Source organism: Pongo pygmaeus, chromosome 3 (genome assembly GCF_028885625.2).
Source record: "Pongo pygmaeus isolate AG05252 chromosome 3, NHGRI_mPonPyg2-v2.0_pri, whole genome shotgun sequence".
Lineage (NCBI taxonomy): Eukaryota > Metazoa > Chordata > Mammalia > Primates > Hominidae > Pongo > Pongo pygmaeus.
The window spans coordinates 182784021-182808566 of NC_072376.2; the positions used below are offsets into that span (position 1 = coordinate 182784021).

The 24546-nt window shown below is 35.9% G+C and overlaps 1 protein-coding gene across 17 annotated transcripts in view; it reads right to left on the minus strand.

Annotated features, from left to right (window-relative positions):
• The window catches only part of NEK1 (NIMA related kinase 1), a 216646-nt gene that overhangs the window by 177280 nt on the left and 14820 nt on the right, over positions 1-24546 (minus strand). For all 17 annotated transcript variants that reach the window (XM_054485170.2, XM_063664283.1, XM_063664282.1 and 14 more), the window contains 7 exons: positions 17446-17529; positions 16184-16251; positions 15386-15472; positions 14295-14349; positions 12084-12284; positions 7586-7646; positions 3962-4113 (listed from right to left, as the gene is read on the minus strand). In XM_054485170.2, coding sequence (XP_054341145.1) covers positions 3962-4113; positions 7586-7646; positions 12084-12284; positions 14295-14349; positions 15386-15472; positions 16184-16251; positions 17446-17529 — 708 coding nt within the window. The remainder of the gene's footprint in view (positions 1-3961; positions 4114-7585; positions 7647-12083; positions 12285-14294; positions 14350-15385; positions 15473-16183; positions 16252-17445; positions 17530-24546) is intronic.

Genomic DNA, 24546 nt, shown 5'->3' on the forward strand with positions numbered 1-24546 from the left:
AGAGAGGTAGTTGGAAGGACATAAGGGAAAGTTCCTTTTTAAAAAGACTTAAGATATAGGATATTTGTTAGCTAACATGAATGATTCAGTAGAGAGAAAAAACTATAATGATGCAGGAGAGAGCGCAAAGTCCTTTAGCAGGCAAAAAAGAATCACAGTATGCAAATGGTTGAGTTGATCCTAACTGGCAACAGAAACAGGTCATCCAAAGTAAAAGGAAGAAAGGCAAAATATTTGCCAACAGGTAAGACTGACTAGCAGAAGTAATTGTGGGAAAGTTTTCTTCCAATTGCTTCTATTTTCTCAGTGAAGTAGGAAGAAAATATTGGTCCTTGTGAAAAGCAAAGAGAAGGTAAAAAATAATCACCTAGGAAGTAGAAGAGTAAATACATTGAGGAAATATAATAGGGTGACCAGAAGGTGCTAATTTGACATTGTTGGTTACATATTGAAAGTTAGACTAGTTACAATAGTCATATGCTTTCTCCAGCCATATTCCACTGACCAAGTTCAGGCACAAATGAAGTGGAGAGTTGGATTTCACAAAGTTAAGTTTTTTGGTTATTGGTAATAACGGAAGAGAGGGCAAGAGAGCTGACCATTCGGAAATTATTATAAATGAATATGGAATTTAAGCCAGGTAAGGAAAATAGAAATAAAGAGGGAGGAATAAAGGAAGCTATTAGGATTCATGGATCCAAATGGGACAGATGTTTTGCAGCCAGACTCCTAAAGAAGTAAGCCAGAAACACAGGAAGTGGTGATCAGGGAATGGGATGATTATAAATGAGGCTAAGAAAGAGTTGTTATTATTGATAATAAAAATTTTAATGGCATGGCAATAGGTGAGAGTTTTAAGTTAAAGTGGGAGACGAGATATTTGAAAGAGAATGATCAAGAAAATAAGCCAGGCGCAGTGGCTCATGCCTGTAATCCCAGCACTTTGGGTGGCCAAGGCAAGAGCATTGCTTGAGCCCAGGAGTTTGAGACAAGCCCGGCTAACATAGTGCAACGCCACCACTACAAAAAATAAAAAATTAGCTGAGTGTAGTGGCACTCGCCTGTGGTTCAGCTACTCAGGAAGCTGAGGAGGTGGATTGCTTGAGCTCAGGAAGTGGAGGCAGCAGTGAGCCATTATCACACTACTGTCCTCTAGCCTGGGCAACAGAGCAAGACTCTTTCTCAAAAAGAAAAGAAAAGAGAAAGAAAGAAAATTAAAACAAAAGGCCATGTTCTATAGGAAGTATCATCTTTTTTTTATCCTAAAACTGTAAAGAATTATGACAATGTTGGAAGGAGTGACAGTGAGTCAGGTGTTAAACTCTTCAAAAGACAAGGGTTGGCGGGGCATGGTGGCTCATGCCTGTGATCCCAGCACTTTGGGAGGCCAAGGCAGGCAGATCATGAGGTCAGGAGATCGAGACCATCCTGGATAACATGGTGAAACCCTGTCTCTAATAAAAATACAAAAACAAAATTAGCTGGGCGTGGTGGCGGGTGCCTGTAGTCCCATAGTCCCAGCTACTCGGGAGGCTGAGGTGGGAGACCCGCGAGGCAGAGGTTGCAATGAGCTGAGATTGCGCCACTGCACTCCAGCCTGGGCGACAGGGAGACTCCACCTCAAAAGGAAAAAAAAAAAAAAAAAAAAAAGACAAGTGTCTACAGATGATCCTAACACAGAAGAGCAGTAGGTGATACAGTCTGGTAGCAAAAGCATCAAGGTAGAGGGATGAGGAGAATGGCAGGATCAGGCAGCGGGGAGAGTCTGGCAATGAGAAGCAAGGGAAACATTTCCTTCATCCTACCTCTAGACCCAATAATATTAAGGGATTAGAGAAAACAGCCAGCATGTAAGAGAGCTGAAGAACAGTGTGTTCAGGGACAAACCAGGTTTTCAAGCAAAAAAGGTGAAGACATCTTTAGAAGTTTAAAATACAGTGGATTTTGCCAAGAATGTACTATAAGAGAGTTTTCTGGAAGAGATTATAGGTTGATGCAAAAGTAATGGCAGATTTGCTTTCAATGACAAAAACCCCAATTACTTTTGCACCAACCTATAGAAAACTATGCAGGGGGTGGGGGCAGATCAGAGTATGACCAGAGTCTTACAGCAATGGGAGAGTCTAGGCAGTGAGGGAAAGCTGGAGTCCTAGGCTTCTTGTGGTGACTGAAGTAAAGAGAGATAAAACGAGAAGATGGAATTGGCCCACTTAGGTTTGAATACATCTTGTTAAAGATAGATAAAACCAGCAGGCCAGTTATCATATTGCCCCTCAGCTCCAAATCTACTCTTCATTGTCCAGCTTGTGATGCTAGAGCTGGACGTTGTAAACATTTCTTCTTTGATTGCTAACATAATATTAAGCTTTGTCAGTAAAACTGAGAGGGTCACTGCAAAGGAAGAAGCTTCTCTTCCTGATTAGTGTGTTTCCTTTCTTCCTGTTACTGCAGCAAGTGGGACAAACAGCAGCACTCGCCCCTGTGGGCACCTTCCAGGAGTGTTTGGCCAGTGCCCCTACCAGCTTCCCTGTAAGTTTCAGCAGCACCTGCAAGAACAGCTTCCCACATAGTTCCGCTGATGCCTCTGCCAGCATCCCAGCTAGAGCAGCACCAGACAAGTTCCACTGGCACCCCAGCAGGCTTCCCAGTGAGTTCAATGGCTCCTCAAGTGGCTTCCCAGTACATTCTACTGACACTCCAGGCAGTTTCGAAGGGAGTTTCGTCAGCTCCACAGTGGACACTTTCCTCTTTGCCAGCCCCAAACTGTGGGGCCATCGAGTGAGCTACTGCCATACCCTAACCAGTAAGGTCTGAATCTCAGCCTTCAGGATGGGGTTACGGTTTCTTTAAAAATTTGTGTCTTCTTTGGGTACTATGCCTCAGCACTAGGAATAGCAGCTGCTTCCTGTATCTGCTATTACTGTATGCTTAAAAAAAAAATTTTTTTTTTACAATCTCTCATTTTATTGTTTATTATAATTTTTCTAAATTTCTTTTCTTTTTTTTTTTTTTTTTTTGAAACAGAATCTCATGGTCACCCAGGCTGTAGTGCAGTGGCGCACTCTTTGGCTCACTGCAACCTCCGCCTCCCCGGTTCAAGTGAGTCTCCCACCTCAGCCTCCTGAGTAGCTGGGACTACAGGTGTGTGCCACAACACCCGGCTAATTTTTGTATTTTTAGTAGAGACAGGGTTTCACCATGTTGGCCAGGCTGGTCTGGAACTCCTTACCTCAGGTGATCCACCCGCCTTGACCTCCCAAAGTGCTGGGATTACAGGCGTGAACCACCACACCTGACCTATGATAGATTTTAAACAAAGTGACTGATCATTCCTACTATATAAAGTTTATCTTACAGCAGTGTGTATACATACATATCTAAGGCTGTGTATATGTATACGTATGTGTATGTAATCCAAAATGAGACAAGCTCCATATACCAAAGCATGCAGCTACTGACATAAAGAAAATGTCAAATTCCTGCAACTATCACTGTGTTCTTGGGCATGTCGCTTAAATTCTACAGGCCTTCATTTTTCATCTGAAATATGATAGAGTAGATTATATGATCACATTCCTTCCAGCTCTATGATTCTGTTTATCTGATTGTGAATTCTCAAATACCAAATATTTCCAGATTTTTATCAAGAATGTCATAGGTATTTATTTCATTTATGCACAAAAACAAACGGCTCTGCTTAGGTTGCTCAAAAGTTATTTCATTTATAATGTCACTTGCTTTTTATTGCACTAATTATATTATTTAATATATTTACTTAATGACTTTTTATGACTCCTGTAAGGCTTCTCAGTTTTAGAGGATTGGTAAAACACAGTAGGAGGACATTCCTTGGTAACTTAATAAAAGCAATCCTATAATATCAAGGTAACTGAATTGAGCTGCAATGAAATAAGGTTGAATTGAATTTGTTATTAACACATGGTATGTAACACGATCATACCTGTTGATGTTTTTGCAGTGGTTTCTTTTCGTGTAATTTTTTATCTCCATATTTCTTATATGCTAAAGGTATTCCATATTTAGCGGCAGGCTTTGTAATTTTCTGAGCAGGCATAACAGAAATAGAGTTTTGTCCTGAAGCTGGTCTTTTAGCTAGATGAAAAGATACAAAGAATTTTGTCTGCAGTTCTTTATATTAACTCTTTACTTTCAGAATTCTTCAAGATAGCACTGTTTAATTTTCATAATCATTGATAGTATTTGAAACTTTCTATCAAATATCTTAATTCATCCCTTATTATTTGCTAATGCCTTAACTATTTTACCTAAAGTCACTTTTTGACAGAAGCTAAAAGCCAAATTCCTCTAACATGTTGAAGTTTTTAATATTAAAAAAAAATCCCTAAAATTGACTGTGAGTGATGGTTGCACGTATTGGTGAATATACTAAAAATAATTTAATCGTGAATATACTAAAAATAATTTAATTGTAGACACCAAATGTATAAACTGTATGGTATGTGAATTATGTATCAATAGAGCTGTTAAAAATAATTTTTTAAAAATTCACATTTTAGAAACTACTTTCAAAATCAGAAGATAATCAAGAGCCACTGTTAAGCATTAATTACATCAATATAAGCAACTTCTTTCCTTCATATAATGTCTGAATGGTATCTATACCTACAGACCTGTCAAAAAAGAAATATCTTAAAACAATCATTACCATTAAGGGTTCCACAAAATGGGTACCTTAAAGACTGCTGGCAGAAATATAAATTGGTTACACTTTCTGGAGAGCAATCTATATTAAGAATATTATTTATGAATTGATATTAAAGAAATAATCAGAGAAACTCCATGCACAAGAATAAACCCTGCAGTATTATGTATTTAACTCTTATTGAAGCCTAGATGAGGTTCAGTCTTAGAAGGGATAAGTTCAAGAAAAACACCCTAAGGTAATAAAAAGAAAATTCTACTATTTATTCACATCTCTGGAGGATATTAAAAGAAGTCAGAGTAGAGTTTACATAAACCCTTATTGAAACCCTCTTTCCCTCTCTTATTTTTAATATCTGCCAAGATACCCCTCTGCTCAAACTGCCCTAAAGCCTGAGCAGCAGCTTACTTTCTTCCACTTCCAGACTGCTCTCTAGCTCAGGATTTTATATTGTGCTAAATCAATTTAAATCAATCTCTTCCACAAGTGTTCTTACTTTTTAGGAGGGGAAAGGAGAAAAAAATTTAACTGGTAGTTCAAAATGAAATCCTACGACTAAACTCAGTTCTTCAAAAAAATATAATTGTAATAGAAAATGTTCATCATATAATAGTATAAATTAAAAGAAACAAAACTCCTAACAACGCATTCTCAATTTGTAGTTATTATGCATATATCATCACAGAAAAATATATCAAATATAACAGTGTGTGTTAAAATTGGGGTAATTTTTCTTTTAAAACATTTTTATAGTATCTATTTTTCATATAATTTGGTAAACTGTTTTAAAAATAAAAACAATATAAGCCATTTAGTCAGCATTTTAGAGATTCAGAAGTAACTTTTGTTAACAATATGGGATATACGATGTGACAGGGTAAGGTTTTCCAAACACATACTCCAACTACATCTTGACCCAGAAACCAGGAAGCATGAGAAAAAAAAGATTTCCCTTTGAGAGTTCAACTGTACAATCAAATTAGAACATACACATACACATATACACACACAGTCACAATACTGCAACCTGGCTAAACGTGTTAATAGAATCAAAGAAATACAGTGCATGTCAGAAAAGGGGCTAGAGGTGCAAAAGCATAAAAAATAAAGATTTCTAAGAAACAGATATGAACAGTCCCATCTACTTTCCAGAGAAAAGAAAGAATTACTTATCTGATTTTAGAGTATTTTTCAGGATCATTGACAAGGCTACCTATGGCATGAAGTTTAACATAGGGGACTGGAGGCCACAAAGTATTTATCAGTAATACTACTCCTATTAAGCATTTCATTCAACCAAATACTCTTATGACAAATTACTTTCTAATTCCCATATGGGTTTATCCATGTGGAAAGAATGTGCTGACACTGGGTATTTCCAGCTTTTGTGACAAAGAGCCTTTTGATTAAGACATAACTTCTACGAAGCTTGACTGCCCACTGCCCAGAGAAATCATGCCGATTCTTGGTCTCTTGTAAATTCTGTTTAAGTGAGTTGATTTCTCAGGGATTGGTGGTCTCTGCAATGAGAGGATGTCTAAGGGTCTTTAAGAAGGGTTAAATGCAGCTGGTGGCTCACGCGTGTAATCCCAGCACTTTGGGAGGCCAAGGCAGGCGGATCACGAGGTCAAGAGATTGAGACCATCCTGGCCAACAGGGTGAAACCCCGTCTCTACTAAAATACAAAAAATTAGCCAGGCGTGGTGGCGGGCGCCTGTATTCCCAGCTACTTGGGAGGCTGAGGCAGGGGAATCCCTTGAACCCGGGAGGCAGAGGTTACAGTGAGCTGAGATTGCACCACTGCACTCCAGCCTGGAGACAGAGCAAGACTCCACCTCAAAAAAAAAAAAAAAAAAAAAAGAAGGGCTAAATGCAGCTTGCCTTCCTGAGAACACACTGTCATACCACTTCTAGCTAAATGGGCTCATTTTTATGATACATATTTTTATTAATTTATCCAAACTCAAAATGGAGTAGTACAAATAATTACGTTTGAAAAACAATATACGCTTCACGTATTAAATAACTTCCATTGATTTTAGAAATCCATTCTGAAATCATTCTACTCAGGAAAAAAATAATTTCCCTCTCACATAGATACATCTAAATACATACACATAGTATATAACCACAATCTTACAACAATTCTAATACCACTGGCCACATTGTTTAAAAGAAAACCTATCTTTAAGAAAGTGCTTGACTTCACATTCACTTACTTAAAAAAATTCAGAATATGAAATATTTCTCAAAGAAAATATTTTACGACTGGGTGCGGTGGCTCACGCCTGTAATCTCAGTTCTCTGGGAGGCCGAGGCGGGTGGATCATCTGAGGTCAGGAGTTTGAGACCAGTCTGGCCAACATGGTGAAACCCCATCTCTATTTTTTAGTATTTTTATACAAAAAATTAGCTGGGCTTGGTGGTGGATGCCTGTAATCCCAGCTACTCAGAGGCTGAGGCAAGAGAATCACTTGAACCCGGGAAAAGGAGGTTGCAGTGAGCCAAGATTGCGCCACCGCGCTCCAGCCTGGGAAAGAGCGAAACTTCACCTCAAAAAAAAAAAAAAAAAAGATAATATTTTATATAAAGATTTACACCAAAATTGGACATTTTATAATTCTATAACAACGTTCTCAAAATATCAGCTAGGCATTTGATAAAGATATAAGATTTCAGGCCAGATTTCATTTAAATAAAATGAACAATAAATGAGAATGTTGTTATTAATTTATAAGAAACTGTATATTGCCATAAATCATTAATAATTCTAAGGTGCATTTCCTCTGGATTAAATTTATGCTAGAATTATCCCAACTTACTATATCTACATATATTTCCAGTTTAATTAGGGTTGATTACTGCAAACAGATGAAAGGCTTCATATCACATTTCATTTACCTGGTACAGGCTGTGATCCAAACTTTGAAAATGTTTTTAGACAAAATTCTTCTGCAATAAGCTGAGGTTGAAAGAGAAAAAAATTAGAAAAGATGTTACATTTTCAAAATAAAAAATCTACCCATTAATCATAATACATTTTCCCCCTTTTCAGTAGTAATTATGTTGCCAAATAAATAGTACTAAAACCAAGTTTAAAAAAAAAAAAAAAAAAAAGAAGCCCAGGTGTCATGGCCATGCCTGAAATCCCAGCACTTTAGGAGGCTGAGGGGAAGATCGTTTAGGAAAGGAGTTAGAGTTCAGCCCTGGCAACACAGTGAGATCTTGTCTCTATTTTAAAAATGAAGAAAAATAAAAAAAAATCCATTCAATAAATTTCTCTCATGCTAACTCCCTCCCAATCTTATTTATGTATGTATCTATGGGTGTATGTTTTTGAGACAGGGTCTCACTTTGTTGCTCAGGCTGGAGTACAGTGAGACAATGGCTCACTGCAGCCTTGACCTCCTAGGCCCAAGCAATCCTCCTATCTCAGCCTCCTATTAGTTGGGACCACAGGCGTGTGTCACCATGCCAGGCTGATTAAAAAAAAATTTTTTTTGGTATTTTTTTATGGAGATGGGGGGTCTCCTTATGTTGCTCAGGCTGGTCTCGAATGTATGGGATCAAGTGATTCTCCTTCCTCAGTGTCCCAAAGTCCTGGGATTAAAGGTATGTGCCACTGTGCCCAGCACCAATTTATTTTTATTAGTTCTCCAGATAGAGGCTTTCTTTTCAAATCAATCTAATGAACAAGGTAGGCATCCATACATTACTTGCCTGTTTCATCTCTCAGCAATTTAACACAACTACCTATCTGGAAAAATCTCTATATTCTGTGTGCATCCATAGCCTTCATTTTCTTCAAAACTACTGAAGAATCACTTCATTATGAAAAGAAATTATCTAGTAATCTCTCAGTTATTTTAACTTTACTCTGATTCCTCAACATCTCCAATGAGTTTTGTAGCTCATAATTATAAATTATAACTAATTTTATTAAGTTATTGAATATGTAAATATTCTTAATTTAACAAATGTCTCCATTTAATATTAGTATAAACGCTCCATTATATATTCTCCAGCATTTATAAACATAGATGTTTATAAATCAGGAACAAAAATCATTTACATTTTATGCAAGTAATTTTTTCTCCTTACTCCATATTTTTCTCTCCTTAACTTCAAAACTATGATACCAACAAAGAATTAACTCGATTTAAGCTTTTTTTTCTTACTTTGTGGGGAAGGCAAAGGCAAGTGAATTTTCTCTTTTTTCAAGAGAACTGAGCCTTGGTGAGAGAATCTTCCTATATTAACAGTGGTCCAGACACTCCAATAGGCAAAATAATACATGATCTGAGGGGGTTGTTTTTCCCATTAAGAAAACCCCTGAAGCAATTCTCAAAGTCTCATACCAGCAGGATCAGCATGACCTGGAACTTAGTAAATATGCAAACTGTCAGGCTCCACCTCAAAATTACTGAAACCGAGACTGTTGTGGTGAGACTCAGCAATGCCCTCTAGGTGATTCTGATGCATGCTAAAGTTTGAGAACCTTTTCACTAGCGGACAAATGTAAGAGCCAAGTCTGGCTCACAGGCAATTTAGAGCAACCATGTGAACGTGTGTTCTGCTCTCAACAAATGCATTTTTTTCCTTTTCTTTTTCTTGGAAGAAAACAGGTGGTTTATGATCTCCATCTTGTCCCCAAATCTAATCATTTCTTCCATTGTTGGAGAAGTCTTTGTTTTCCTGTGTTAATGTCATGTGAATTGAGAGATGGGGCATATAGAATCCAAGAAGATCCTGAAATCCCTGTTATGTTGTCCAATAGAGTAGCCACTAGCCACATGCACCTATTTGAATTAAAATTTAAGATATATATATATATATATGAAGCTTTCCAGTTATACCAAGGACATTTCAAGTGCTTACTAACCGCATGTGGCTAGTGGCTGCAATATTGAACAATGCAGATATAGAGCATTTTCATCATCACAGAGCATTCCACTGGACAGTCCCTGTATTCCTAATGAATCAGAACTTATCCATGGTTTTTCAAGCCATATCCAGGAAGAAGTTGCCACAGTGCACAAGACTGAAAACTAGGCCCTATCAACCACGGTTGATGACCTTGAGAGGACTGAAGTATTAAAATGGCAGGGAGCATTATAGTGATACTGGAAATAATAGTTTATATGTTACACTAAAGCTCATGAATTGTTTCAAAGTTATAGCCTTTAAAAAAAGGTATCACAACTTCTCAGGAGGCTGAGGAGGGAGGACTGCTTGAGCTTCAGAGGTGGAGGTTGCAGTGGGCTGAGACTGCACCACTGCACTCCAGCCTGGGTGACAGAGTGAGACTCCATCTCAAAAAAAAAAAATATCACAAAGCTTCTCACCTAAGTACAAGTAGATATATAGTACAAAATAAATCTGAGGAACAGCAGATAAAGGTTTTTATCTTTAAACAAGTGATATACAGTAGAAAATAAATCTGAGGAACAGCAGATAAAGGTTTTCATGAAGAATGAAATCTAAGTGGTGCTTAAATAGTAACAAGTAGGGTCTATGTATATACTAAACAGATAATGTCAAATATTCCATTTGTGAATAATCACAATCTACCCTTGTTTCTTTTCATATTATAAGTTTGGCACATTTTAGGCTTGAATATTTTCTCTTTCATTGCTAGCTAGATAAATTCCAGTACTTCAGCCTTGAGACGGTATGTCCCAACTCCTGGTATGGGGAGAAAGAAACCTCAGCAAGACTAAATGAAGTCATTGTTTATTCTCTAGTGGCTGCCAAAAAAACAATAGTACACTACATAATAAAAGTGTCCTCGCAAATGTTATTTATAACAAAGGAGTCTTGTAAGACACCCACATTTCAGAGGCTGTTGCTATGACCTATACAAGTAACCTTTAATCTCCAAATTTTATTTGGCTTTCTTGCATACTAATGCATTCTCCTGGTAGTAACAGTAAAATCAACATCTCTGTTTTCTGAAGAGTATTTGGTCACATGCGTGTTCTGTTAAGTCAGAAGGATATATACTTCCTTCTCCTCCATGAGCATATTAAAGTAATAAAAAAAAAACTATAGTTTTGCTGAATATCTTATTTACTGAAGAGGTTAACAGTTATTTAACAAAGGCCTCACTAAACCAGAAAAGTAAAACAATTCCAATTTCAGGTGATCACATTTTTATGAATAACTTATGCTAATGATTTGATATAGATTGCTTTAAAAATCTTGTGAAATTAAAATTCAGTTAAACTCAACAAATATTTATTATGCACCTACATGTGTGCACTAAAGAAGAAATCATGAGTCAATAATCTAGTATACCTACATATAAATGGTTTCTAGTCATTTCCTATCAAAAAGAATATAACTATAATATATAAATTATGTTAATAATACATTTATAGGCCAGGTGTGGTGGCTCATGCCTGTAATCCTAGCACTTTGGGAGGCCAAGGTGGGCAGATCACTTGAGCTCAGGAGTTCAAGACCAGCCTGGGCAATATGGTGAGTCCCTGTCTCTACAAAAAATACAAAAATTAACTGGGCATGGTGACATGTGGCTGTAGTCCCAGCTACTTGGGAGACTGAGATGGGAGGATGGCTTGAGCCCAGGAGATGGCAGTTGCAGTGAGCTATGATCATGATACTGCATTCCAGCCTGGGCAACAGAACTACAACCTGTCTCAAAAATAATTTTAAAAAATTTTGTATTAGTAAAATACATTGATATGTAGGTAATATTTAAGACATTAAATATTTTGAGCACTTACATGCTAGACATTAAGCACTTTATGTGTATTATCACTTTTAATTCTGACAACAACCTTATAGATACATTTAATAATCCCTTTGCTCACAGGTGAGGAGAGTGAAGCACAGAAATGCTCAATGATTTTACAGTTAGAAATTCAGAGAACAGAGGAATAACACATAACTGGAAAGCAAACATTAAGAAAACAGTTATATAAGAATGGAAAGGCTGGGCGAACTGGTTCACACCTATAATCCCAGCACTTTGGAAGGTCAAGGTGGGATGATCACCTGAGGCCAGGAGTTCCAGACAAGGCTGAATAACATAATGAGACTCTGTCTCTAAAATTTTTTTTTTTTTTTATTATTAGCTGAGTGTGATGGTGCACACCTGTAGTCTCAGCTACTCAGGAGGCTGAAGCAGGACTGCTTGAGCCCAGGAGTTTGAGGCTGCAGTGAGCTATGATTTTGCCATTGTACTCCAGCCTGCACAACAGAGCAATACTCTGTCTGAAGAAAAAGAAAGAGCATGGAAAGGAAAGTGACACTAATGTAGTTTGAAAAAGGCACGCCATTCCCCCAAGGTCCAGATGTGCTCTCCTCAACACTGGAGGCCATGTCTTAGCTAATCAACATAACCCTACTGTTTAATTTTAAAGGAAAAAGAACTTACCTGAGGAGAGAGAAACTTTTCAATGCGTTTCGCTATAAAACCTTTCTCCAATATGGAGTTGACTGATGGTCTATCCCTAGGATTTCTTTTAAATAACTGAGACACCAAACTGCGGAGATCATAGGAATAATGCAAAGACACAGGTGGAAAAGATCCAGAGATTATCTTCAGTACCAGGTTTTTCATACTGCCGGCTTCAAACTAAATTTCAGAAAATAAATAACATATAGGAAACATATATAAATTGAAACTGAGAATATCGGTAATAAGAAATAGTTCTTTTCCTACCAATATAGAATAGAAACACAATCCTCTTCCAAATAATTAGAATATGTCTTCTAGAGCAAAGTTTACTTGGTTATCTATGAATTAATATCAGCCCTCAAAAAATAAGAGTAATTTTTACTTATTCAAAATATTTAAAGATGGGATGTATTAAATAAACGTTTCATAAACTATGACAATAATCAAATGGTGAAAGGTTATGCCTTAGAGGTAAGCAAAATTAGGGCCAAAGAACCACAAGCAGAAAAAGAACAACCTGCTGGTCTTCATTTAAGACCTGCCTTTTAGTGCCTCTGTTGTAATGACTAGAACAAGAAATTAACTACAGAACTAAAAGTATTGGGGGAAAATATAATAAATAAAACTACTAATACTTTCCTTTTAGACAATGCTCCCTATTATGTATGCATGTGATGCTCCTAAAAGCTATGGAAATCAGCAATATAAAAAATATCTTAATAGGAATATATATGTCAGAATTAAATACAATATAAACTTTAAAGTAAAAAGAAAACAAGAAGCGGGGCAGTTTAAAATCTGAAGATTTCATTTTGAAAGAGGGCAATATTAAGCTTTTGATATCTCCACTGAAATATTACAGAACAATTGTACAATGTTAATATCTTTTTAATATACATATTAAGAAAATAAAATGTACTATAAATTAGGCATCAGTGATTATAAAAGTTCTACTAAATGTTGAGCTCTCCTAAATGTCATTTGAGTAAATTCAATCTCATAGAAACATCTGTACACCTAAATAGGAATCCTAAATGCAAAAAAGATGTGGTTCTCTATTCCAATGCACTTTCGTTTATCTCTCAATTGACATGCTCTTCATAAAGGGTAAGTTACTGAATTTCATGTATCTTAAGACACATGCTACTTAAGAGTAAACAATCCCAAAATACAGAAGAGATGGTGACAGAGCAATGTAGATGAAAAGATTTTTTAAAAACCCACAAACCAATGGTTTAAAGCTCAAATAACTGTGTTGCAGAAAAACTGATCAATTATTTCAAATAAGCATCTGATAACCACCATCCCACATTACTTTGTCAGCTTATGCTTTTTTCCTTAAGAAAAAAAAAAACTAAGGCAATATAGTAAAAGAGTATGCAACCATTAAAAAGAATGACAAGAAAAAATATTCCCCAAATAGTATTAAGCAATAAAATCAGGTTATAAAACTTCTTATAAAGTCTAATCCAACTTTTGGGGACGAAGAAAAAATTTCATTTTACAGGTAGTCAATACTGGCTGGAAGAACTGCTTATGATCCTTATTCACTTATTTATATTTTCTGAAGTTTTGTGTAATGAAAATACAATATTGTTTAATCAGTGGGTAAAAAATGTTAATCACTTTCCATTTCAAAAAATTGCTTTTTTAAGATTAAACCTACTTAGGACAAGAACTCTCCCCTTTTTAGTGTGTTATATGTTATTTCAAAAAAAAAGTCTCAAAAGTAAAAATTTTAAATACTCTGAATTAATGATTACTCAAATTGATAAAAGTCATCAATGAGTATATGGAATGAAATTCTTTAAATTAGTTCAATTCCAAACTCAATCTGGGTGTTTTGAAAGAATTCACTAAAACGAAACTAGTAAAATTTATTAAGCCAAAATATCAAATTCATACAAAATTTAACATTAAGAAAATAGCAAAATTTATTTCTGTCATTAGAAATAATTTTCTGGAAAACAACATGAAATATTATAAAATAGCAAATATACTAGATACGCATATATACAAAGGGAAATCGATTTATAGTTCAGAAAAAATGAGAAATTAAAAAACGGACTTAGAGGAGAATTTCTAGGATAAGGGTTACCTGAAAGACAATATAACTTAAAATATAATAAAAACATTATAGTTGCTTTTTAACATAACTTTAAAAGTATTTCAGAAACTTCTACTTACAGCATGTTTAAGTGTACACAGCTCATAAAGGACACACCCCAGAGCCCAAATGTCACTAGAGAAGATAAAAATGAGAAATTTCCTCTAAGTATTTAAAATTTTTTCATTTAAAGGAAACATAAACAGCATAAAAGTGATTTGGAAAAATATGTGCTCCAGAAAAAATTTCCTTTAAAACTAAAAATTTCAACCATAATCAAATGACAAAAGTAGCTGTCCCAGATTGGAAAAAGAAAATGGTTGCCCCAACAATTACTCTGAAGCTTCATTAAAGAAATTTAACATTTAAAAGAACAATATCAAAAAAATTCATGTAAATTCTATTTATTTTTATTTCATAAAACTCAAACTTTTTTCAATTATTTGTAAAATACCATGATTTTAAAAATTATAAAACAAAATACTAATTTAATGGACATTCAAAATGTATTAAGAAATTTGCAACAGCTACTGACCAATGTTACCTTGGTTGGGATTTTCCAATGAGAGAGAAAATAAAGGGTAGCAGGAACTTAATGGTAGAATCGCTCTTTCTACCCACATATTATATAGTCTGCTAGCCAGACTACAGTGCTGTGATTAGAAATATGGGCTTGGAAGCCAGATGCCTAGTTTGGATGCTGATTCCACCACTTACTAGACTCAAGGATTTCAAAGAAGTTACTTTGCTTCTCTCTGCATTTGGTTTCCTTATAAAAGAGGAGGAATGATTAATACCTACATCTCCCAAAATTATTGTGAAGACTGAGAGAATACTTAGAACTCAAAACAGTACCTGGCTTATAGTGTGTTCAAGAAATATTAGCAATAATTTCATAAGAAGTGACTATCATGAAGAAAAGACCAAAGAAAGCACTCTACTCTCAATTATAACATAAATAATAAGGTGATTCTTTCTGCGGTTCTTCCAGCAAGATAATCAAAGAGCTTTTTTACAATTCCCCTCACCATATATTAACAACATTTTATATATACGTATGTGTTTACAGGTATGTATTATTTATTTTAGAATAGTATTCCAAAGGTTAATAAACATGACAACAAAAAAATGGAAAGGAAATACATCATATAATGAATATCATTTTAAATACCTTTTATTATTGTAAGGTTTGTTTTCACAGATTTCAGGTGACAAGTAGTATGGGGTCCCTATGCAAGTTCGAGCCAGCTCTACAGTACTAGAAGAAAAATAAAATTACTGGAGAAGCTTAAGACACAGTCATGTGCCACATTAATGTTGTTTTTGGTCTACAACAGATCGCATATATGATGCTGGTCCCATAAGATTATAATGACGCTGAAAAATTCCTATCACCTAGTGACATGGTGACTGACATACATTGTAGAGTAATTACTTTATTTTTTAATAAATTTAGTATAGCCTAATTGTACAGTGTTTATAAACTCTACAGTAGCATACAGAAATGTGCTAGGTCTTCACATTCACTCACCACTCACTCACTCACAGAAAGCAACTTCCAGTCCAGCAAGCTCCATTCATGGTAAGTGTCCCATAAAGGTATATCATGTTTTATCTTTTATATTGTATCTTTTCTATGTATAAACAAATATATACCATTGTGTTACAATTTCTTACAGTATTCAGTACAGAACATGCTGTACAGGTTTGTAGCCTAGAAACAATAGGCTACACCATACAGCCTCCCTGTGTAGCACATTCTATCATCTAGGTTTGTATAAGTACACTCTATAATATCCACACACTGACAAAATCACCTAATGATGCCTTTCTCAGGACATGTCCCAATAAAGCAACATCCCAGTAAAGAACGTACTTAAAGATACTATAAATTATCACATATACATCATCATGGATTGAAGGTTCGCTGAAAACATTGTATCAAAACAAAGTTTAAAATTCACGTTACCTATTAAGAACTCTAGCAATTCCAAAATCTCCAAGTTGTACTGTTCCATCTTTAGTTAAAAATATGTTCTGTAAAAGACAGGAAAAAAAAACGCTAGAAATATTGTTACAGTCCAGTTCTGAGTCAACATTTTTCATAAAATTTAAAATCCAGTTAAAAAAATCGTGCTAGAGTAACTGGATATTCACATACAAAAGAATAAATGAAGTCCCCTACCTCAAATCATAAACAAAAATTAATTCAAAATGGAGTCTAGATCTAAATATCAAAACTAAAATATAAAACTCCTAGAGAAAAATACAGGAATAAATCTTCATGCCGTTGGGCTAGGGAATGGTTTCTTAGATATGACATCAAAAGCACAAACAAAAAAATTAAAAGGATAAATTGGACTATCAAAATTAAAAACTTTTGTGCATCAAAGGACACCATCAAGAAAACAGACAATCCATAAAATAGGAGAAAATTTTTACAAATCATATATTTGAGAAACAACTTTTATCAAGAAAAGGACTTGCATAACTCAACAATGACAACAAAAAAACAAATAGTATGACTTAGAAATAGGCAAAAGGGGCCATGCGCAGTGACTCACACCTGTAATCCCAGCACTTTGGGAGGCTGAGGCAGGCAGATCACTTGAGGTCAGGAGCTCAAGATCAGCCTGGCCAACATGGTGAAACCCCATCTCTACTAAAACTAAAAAAAATTGCCAGGCATGGTAGCAGGTGCCTGCAATCCCAGCTACTCGTGGGGCTGAGGCAGGAGAATCGCTTGAACCTGGGAGGTGGAGGTTGTGGTGAGCCTGAAATCATGCCGCTGCACTCCAGTCTGGGCAAAAGAGTGAGACTCCATCTCAAAAACAATAGATAGACAGACAGACAGGCAAAAGGCACATACTTCATAATACCCATTTATATAAAATGTCCAGAATAGGCCAATCCACACAGACAGAAAGTAGATTAAGGGTTACCACAGTCTAGGTGGAGAGGAATGGGAACTCACTGCTAATGGGTACGAGGTTCTTTTTGGAGTTATAAAAAACGTTCTGTAAGTTTTAGAGACTGGGAAGGAAAGTAATTTTTAGAGTATGGGAAGCAAGCAGGAGATCTAATACAGGACGCAGATGAATAGGATAAAAATGAAGAGACAAGACAGATAATCTGATGCACACTAAATCAGGTTCAACAATTTTTGGCCCAAAACAATGAAGGTTCCATGTCTTTATCCATTGAGAAGTTATCAGTGACAGAATAACATACCTGAGATTTAATGTCTCGATGAAGAATTTTTCTATCATGTACATGTTTCAGGGCCAAACATATCTGTACAAACCAGTCCAAAATCTAGGAAGAAAAATCAGATCTGTCAAGCCTCTCCTTGACCATTAAAAGAATTCAAGAATATTTAGGGATAAGAGGAACTAAATCCTTAAAAAAATATTTTAGGCTACAATTTCTTTTAACTTTGTAGGCACTGACATTAAATAGATATTCAAGTCAACACAAGCTCTGCACATACTAAATCCAAAATGTAAGAGATGCTTCTGGGTCATCTCTTATAAATCAAAACAAATGTGGAAAGTAACTTTATGAGTGAAAATGGAAATAATTTATATTTATAATATTAAGACAAACAAGTGATTCTCCTCTGTTTTTAATACATCTTTTTTCTATAACGCCCCTCCCTCCCCTTTCTTTAGGGATAGGGTCTTGCTCTATCACCCAGGCTGGAGTGCAATCATGTTATCACAGTTCACTTCAGCCTCAAACTCCTGGGTTTAAATGATCCTCCAGCCTCAGCCTCCGAGTGGCTAGGACTACAGGTGCATGCCACCACGGGCAGCTAGTTTTTTATTTTTATTTTTTTTATAGAGACAGGGTCCCACTATGTTGCCCAGGCTAGTGGTCTTGAACTCCTGGTCTCAGGAGTTCCTGAGGATTCAAGTGTTCCTCCTGCCTTGGCCTCCCAAACTACTGGGATTACAGGTACAAGCCACTGCATCTAACCTCTATAATGCTTTTTAAAGTATAAAAATCACAAAAGCAAAAAATATCAAGCTGGAAATTTGGAAGACATCTCTGACTTTTTTTCTCTTCCCACATTTATTATATATAAACACTCTTCTCTGGAGATGGCCACTTGGAAATAAAAAGGCTTAATTTCTATCTCATTGTTAACATCAAAATAATTCCAAGTATATGGCATTTTTAAATAAAAAAAAAATAAAAGAAAACCTAGGTTAATTATCTGTAACAATTGACTAAAGCCGGACTTTCAAAACATGACATAAAATGCTTAAGTCATAAGAAAAAGACTGATAAAGTTGACTACATACAATTTAAAACAACTGTAGAGCAAAATACACATAATCAAGTTTAGTAATAATTTGAGAAAATACCTGCAACATAAGTGATAGATTGCTAGTTCTCTAAGATGCAAAAGTTATTCAAATCACTGAGAAAAGTACTGGCAGGCAAAATAAGAAGTGGACAAAAGATTGGAGAGGCGAATGACGGGGCGAAAAAATGGCCGAAAAACACATATACAAAGTACTAAACTCCCTCCCAAATTAAAAAAAAAAAAAATTAAGATACCATATTATCTTGCTTAAAATGAAATAATACATACTGTTGGTCAGAATGTTGGGAAAAGAAGCCTTTTTCTCACAGGTGTTTGTGAAAAGGTTAATTATAATCATCTTGTCAAAATATGTGAAAATTTTAAATTCACATACCATTTGAAACAGCAATTTCAATTTCAAATTTATCCTACAAATAATATCAGAAATATAAAACCATGTATATAATAAGATATTTACTACAGCACTGTTAGCCGGAACCCAAAAATATAAACAACCTGAATGTTCAACAAGGGGCCTGATTAAATATATTGTATTATCACTATACTAGAAATACTATGCAGTCACTGACAAGAATGAAGCACTTCTATGTATACTGTTTATGTACTATTAAGTGAAAAAAGAAGTTCCAAAACAGTATGCATAGTATACCCCTATTTAAAAAAATATGCTTATATTCCATACCTGAATCTATCTAATTGTGTGTGTGCACTGAGGAAGGAAAGAAGGAATAAAGGAAGGAAGCACAGAAGGATAGCTACCAATCAGTTAACAGTGTTTACCTCAGGGAAGTGGATTTGCAGAAGAGGGAATGAAAGGTAACGTGTTTACCTTTTACTCTATCTCTTCAGTATTTTTTTTAAAAAACAATTTTCTTTTTAAAAAAAAAAACTCTTCAGTTCAGTTCTATATTTATTTAATGATTACACAGATTGTTAAGTTCCTTTCTATACTCACGTAAGGCATTTTAAGTATAAAGATCAAAAACAGTTCTCTAAGGAGTCCGTACAGTGATAAGGAATATACTCACAAATACCTATAATAATTGCATAAGCTTTTTAACAGAGATATATACAATAAGACAGCAATTAATTCAACAAGGGAGAGGTCAGGAAAGTGAAAATTATGTTGAGTATTACTGATAAAATGGAGTTTGCCAGTAGAAATGGAACACATCTTAGAAACCATTCATGTCTCATTTCACAGATAGTGTTCTTCTATTACCATATTTCCCATACTTGTACTTCTTAATTTGACAAAAATTTATTCAGTACCAACAATGTACCAGATATGTGCAGGAACTAGCAAAAAAAAAAAAAAAAAAAAAAATTAATGAAAGAGCTCAGAGATCAGGGGTCAGCAAATTTATTCTGTCAATGGCCAGACAGTAAATATTTTAGGTTTTGCAGGCCAGATGGTTTCTGTCTCAACTCAACTCTTCCACTATAGCACAAAAGCAACCACAGACTATAAGCAAACAATTAAGTTTAGCTGTGTTCTAATAAAACTTTATTTACAAACAGAGATAGGGGGCCAAATTTGGTTCACGGGCCATTGTTTATTGATCCATATCAAAGACTACTGGGGGAGATGGGTAAGTAAACCAGTAATTAAAGGGAGTAATGCCCTGAGTTGAAAAAGCATAGAGGAGGAGAGGCAACGCAGTCTGGAGGTGATAAAATAAAGCGGGACAGAAGAGGTGATTCCTGAGCTCAGTTTTGATGGAATATATAAGCAAAGCAGAGAAGAAAGGCACAGCTTATAAAATATAAATGTTACATTTTCATTCCCTTTGTCTACCCTAGTTCAGACTCTTGCTACATTAGGGTTTGACTACATGGGGTTGGACTTGGAGGAGAGGGAAGCCCTTTAAAATTGTAACCCTGGCCAGGTGCGGTGGCTCACGCCCGTAATCCCAGCACTTTGGGAGGCCGAGGCGGGTGGATCACGAGGTCAGGAGATCGAGACCATCCTGGCTAACACGGTGAAACCCCGTCTCTACTAAAAATACAAAAAAATTAGCCAGGCATGATGGCGGGCGCCTGTAGTCCCAGCTACGCGGGAGTCTGAGGCAGAAGAATGGTGTGAACCCGGGAGGCGGAGCTTGCAGTGAGCCGAGATCGCGCCACTGCACTCCCGCCTGGGCGACAGAGCGAGACTCCGTCTCAAAAAAAAAAAAAAAAAATTGTAACCCTGCTTCTAATCTGTGCGTTTTATTTCATTACACATTAGTTCCATCTTAATATTTAAAAAATACTGTTTCGAAAATGGGATTCTCTTGCTCAGAAGACTTTTAAATTCAAATGTTATGTTGTATTATATCAAGCACCATACAGTAATTATCATATAATTGTCTGAATTACAGTTGTATGTTATTTTGCATTAGTACAGACGGCCTTATAGCACCAAACAGTACCAGAATCCATCTTCTCTGCTCCAAAACTGAGATTTCTATGTGTAATAAAATGTATTAGAATTTTCCCAAAGTATGCTCAGTTTTGATGGGTTTATTCATTAATTTTTTAAAGGCATGAGCTTTTATTGCCAAACATTATATTAACGGAAAAACCTGAACTTGGCTTCTCTATTAGAATGGTAAACTGATCTTGGAGCTTCTAACCAGAAGAAAGCTTACCGTTTACTGTCTGTGTAATTTGCTCAAAGAGTAGATATTTCACGTCTACCAGAATAATTTTCTCTGCTTTATACTGATTTTATCATTTGGTTATGTTTTTTGAACAAAAGTTCCTCACTGTGAAGATCCTTATAATTTTATTTCCTTCATCTACATTTTACAATATTTTGTCACTTTGATTAAATAAGTAACCAAAGAATGTTACCTATTTGTTAGAAAAAAAAAATTTCAAGATACTTCTCACTAAAACTATTAGCTCAACACTGCTATACAACATGCCTGGGAAGACTTGCCAAATTTAAAAAGATGCTCAGTCTTTCCTAGGTTAAGTCTGTATAGCTAAAATACTATTAATATTTCACAAAATGCATGCTTTAGAGAAGGCCCTGGAGATTTGTCAGTAACTTTGCTCTCCATTTTTATCCTCAAGAAAAACATTCATCAAGCCCTTATCAAATCTATGTACTCTGCCTCAATAGAGCATTTTATTCTATTATTGGTTACTATAATAAACTAACCACAGCCTTTCAGTCTCATTATCAAATAGGCCTTTGCTGCTTGATGCTTGCCAGAAAGCTCCTGAAGAGGACTACACTAGGAATGCTGAACTATTGGCACTTCAGAAAATGGACTCTTGGGTACAAGTTTCTGACCTAACATTGCTTAAATGATCAAGGAACTTATCAATGAACTGAGTCAGAATTTCTTCAAGACTTTTTTGTCCATAAGCTGACAAACATCATGAACGCTAACTGCTTGATACAAGATCAAGAATTACTAGGAATGAATAAACTGAATTAAATAAAATTTAATTGTGGTTGCTTGGAATATGATCGGTATTATTTTTAATGTTCAAAATTTAATGAATAGATGAGGAAGCCTTTTTTCTTAAGCTATATCTAATTCTCAATTTAGATTATGTTTTTATAAACTTAAAATGATATTTGATCTTAATAATCTACTCACTATTCAGAAGCAAATCGTTTTACGTATTTTTACTTTTCAGGACAATATTGGTAATTTTCATGGGTTCAATAAGAATCTATATTCCTTTTTATCAGAATGTAATCGGACAAACCAACTGTGCAACCAAGGCCATACCTGGAGTGCCTTATTTGAGATGATTTTCATGTAATCAGTTATGACAAACCTACTACTAAGAAATATATGTGGAACCAGGCTGGGCGCAGTGGCTCAGGCCCATAATCCCAGCACTTTGGGAGACAGAGGCGGGCGGATCACGAGGTCAGGAGATCAAGACCATCCTGGCTAACACAGTGAAACCCCGTCTCTACTAAAAATCCAAAAAAATTAGCAGGGCATGGTGGCAGGCACCTGTAGTCCCAGCTACTCGGGAGGCTGAGGCAGAAGAATGGCGTGAACCCGGGAGGCGGAGCTTGCAGTGAGCCGAGATCACGACACAGCACTCCAGCCTGGGGAACACAGCCAGACTCCACTTCGGAAAAAAAAAAAAAGGCAATATATGTGGAACCAATACTTACATAGTGCTGCCAGGAAACTGTCCTGTTATCTAACTTACAGGGTCCCTGTGTCATAAGTGGTAAAGTCACTTTCTAGCAACCAGGGACTTTGGCATATTTGGAGGCTCTCAAAAAGAAAAAAATTCACCCCAATTTATAGGTACTACAGGTGAAATTTGGTAGAGAACGTATTGGGCTCACTTTCCTGACGTTAGAAGAACAAATAATAGAATTTTTAAAAATCCAATCAAAGATTCCTTATGAAAATTTATAGACAGAAATCAATTCTGTAACCTTAGTAGTTGTTTGATAATATAATGCTCTAGGTTTTCAGAGCAAACTCAAGTTCTTTGTTTAATTAACATTCTTGCTGCACCTAACTATTTGGACCAACCCTAATGAAGCCAGATTTTATTTTGATCAAGAATATATTCTGAAAATATTTATGGTCACATGTGGGGAGACTATCAAAAAAACTCACCCAAAACTTGCAAATAAGGCAAAAATACTGGTACATCTCTAAAATATCTATGTAGAGACTGTCCAAGGGAACGTACTTAGTTCATCTCATTATTTTCTATTAATAAAGTCATAGACTCAGGTTGCTTCTTAACCTGACTAGATTTTTGTCCAGTAAAGATGCAAACAGGAAGTATCACTGGAGAGAATGGCTTCAGTAGTTGGAGAATCATCCGTTTCACAGGTCTTCCTGTTCCCCACTTAATTCTAGAAAGGGACAAAATCATCTCAAACTGATGCTAAGCTAAATGGAGCTCTAAGTTTTCCTGTTTCAAAGCCCAGAAAGTAGTTTAAATGACCTCTTCCTATTTTAAATAGGCTAAAATAAATAGCATCCTTATTTGTGCTAACAGAACTTGCTATTCAGAAGGGCAGAAAAAATGCTATTAATTTAAAAGAATGGCTTGCCAAATTTTTGTCATTTATGATGGATAACTTCACTGATGGATGAACTACACAAATCTCCATAATAATTTCCAGGAAGACAAGATATACACACACACACACACCCCATTATATACTAAGAGTACTTATCAAAGAGTAGAATCAAATCTATAAAATAGCAATGTGCTTTATAAGGGAATATCATTTAATAGCAAACATTTTAAAGTTTGATAGGGATAAATGAATGAAAATAAGCTCAAACAATGAAATATATCTGGCAATGTTCTAATAAAAATAGCATTATATATACTAACATACATTACTATTTGACCTTCACCACATGTATAGTAGGTATCTCCCTATTAACAAATGAGAAAATAATCTCAGAACTTGTTAACAGAACAATTACCAACTTGATAAGTAGAGCAAGAACTCAAACTCATGTCTGTGCCTGGCCAGAAATGGCACAGTGGCTCGTGCCTATAATCCCAGCACTTTGAGAGGCCAAGGTAGGAAGATTGCTTGACAGCCTGGGCAATATAGCAAGACCTCATCTCTACGAAAAAATAATAATAATAAAATAAATTTAAAAAAAATTAGCCGGGCCTAGTGGCATGTTCCTGCAGCAGCAGCTACTCCAGAGAGTGAGGTGGGAAAACTGCTTGTGCTCAGGAGTGCAAGGCAGCAATGAGCTGTAATGGTGCCACTGCACTCCAGTTGGGGTGACAGAGCAAGAGCCTATCTTAAAAATAATAATATCCCAGCCGGATGTGGTGGCTCACGCCTGTAATCCCAGCACTTTGGGAGACTGAGGCGGGCAGATCATGAGGTCAGGAGATTGAGACCATCCTGCTAACACGGTGAAACCCTGTCTCTACTAAAAATACAAAAAATTAGCCGGGCGTGGTGGCGGGCGCCTGTAGTTCCCAGCTACTCAGGAGGCTGAGGCAGGAGAATGGCGTGAACCCAGAAGGCGGAGGTT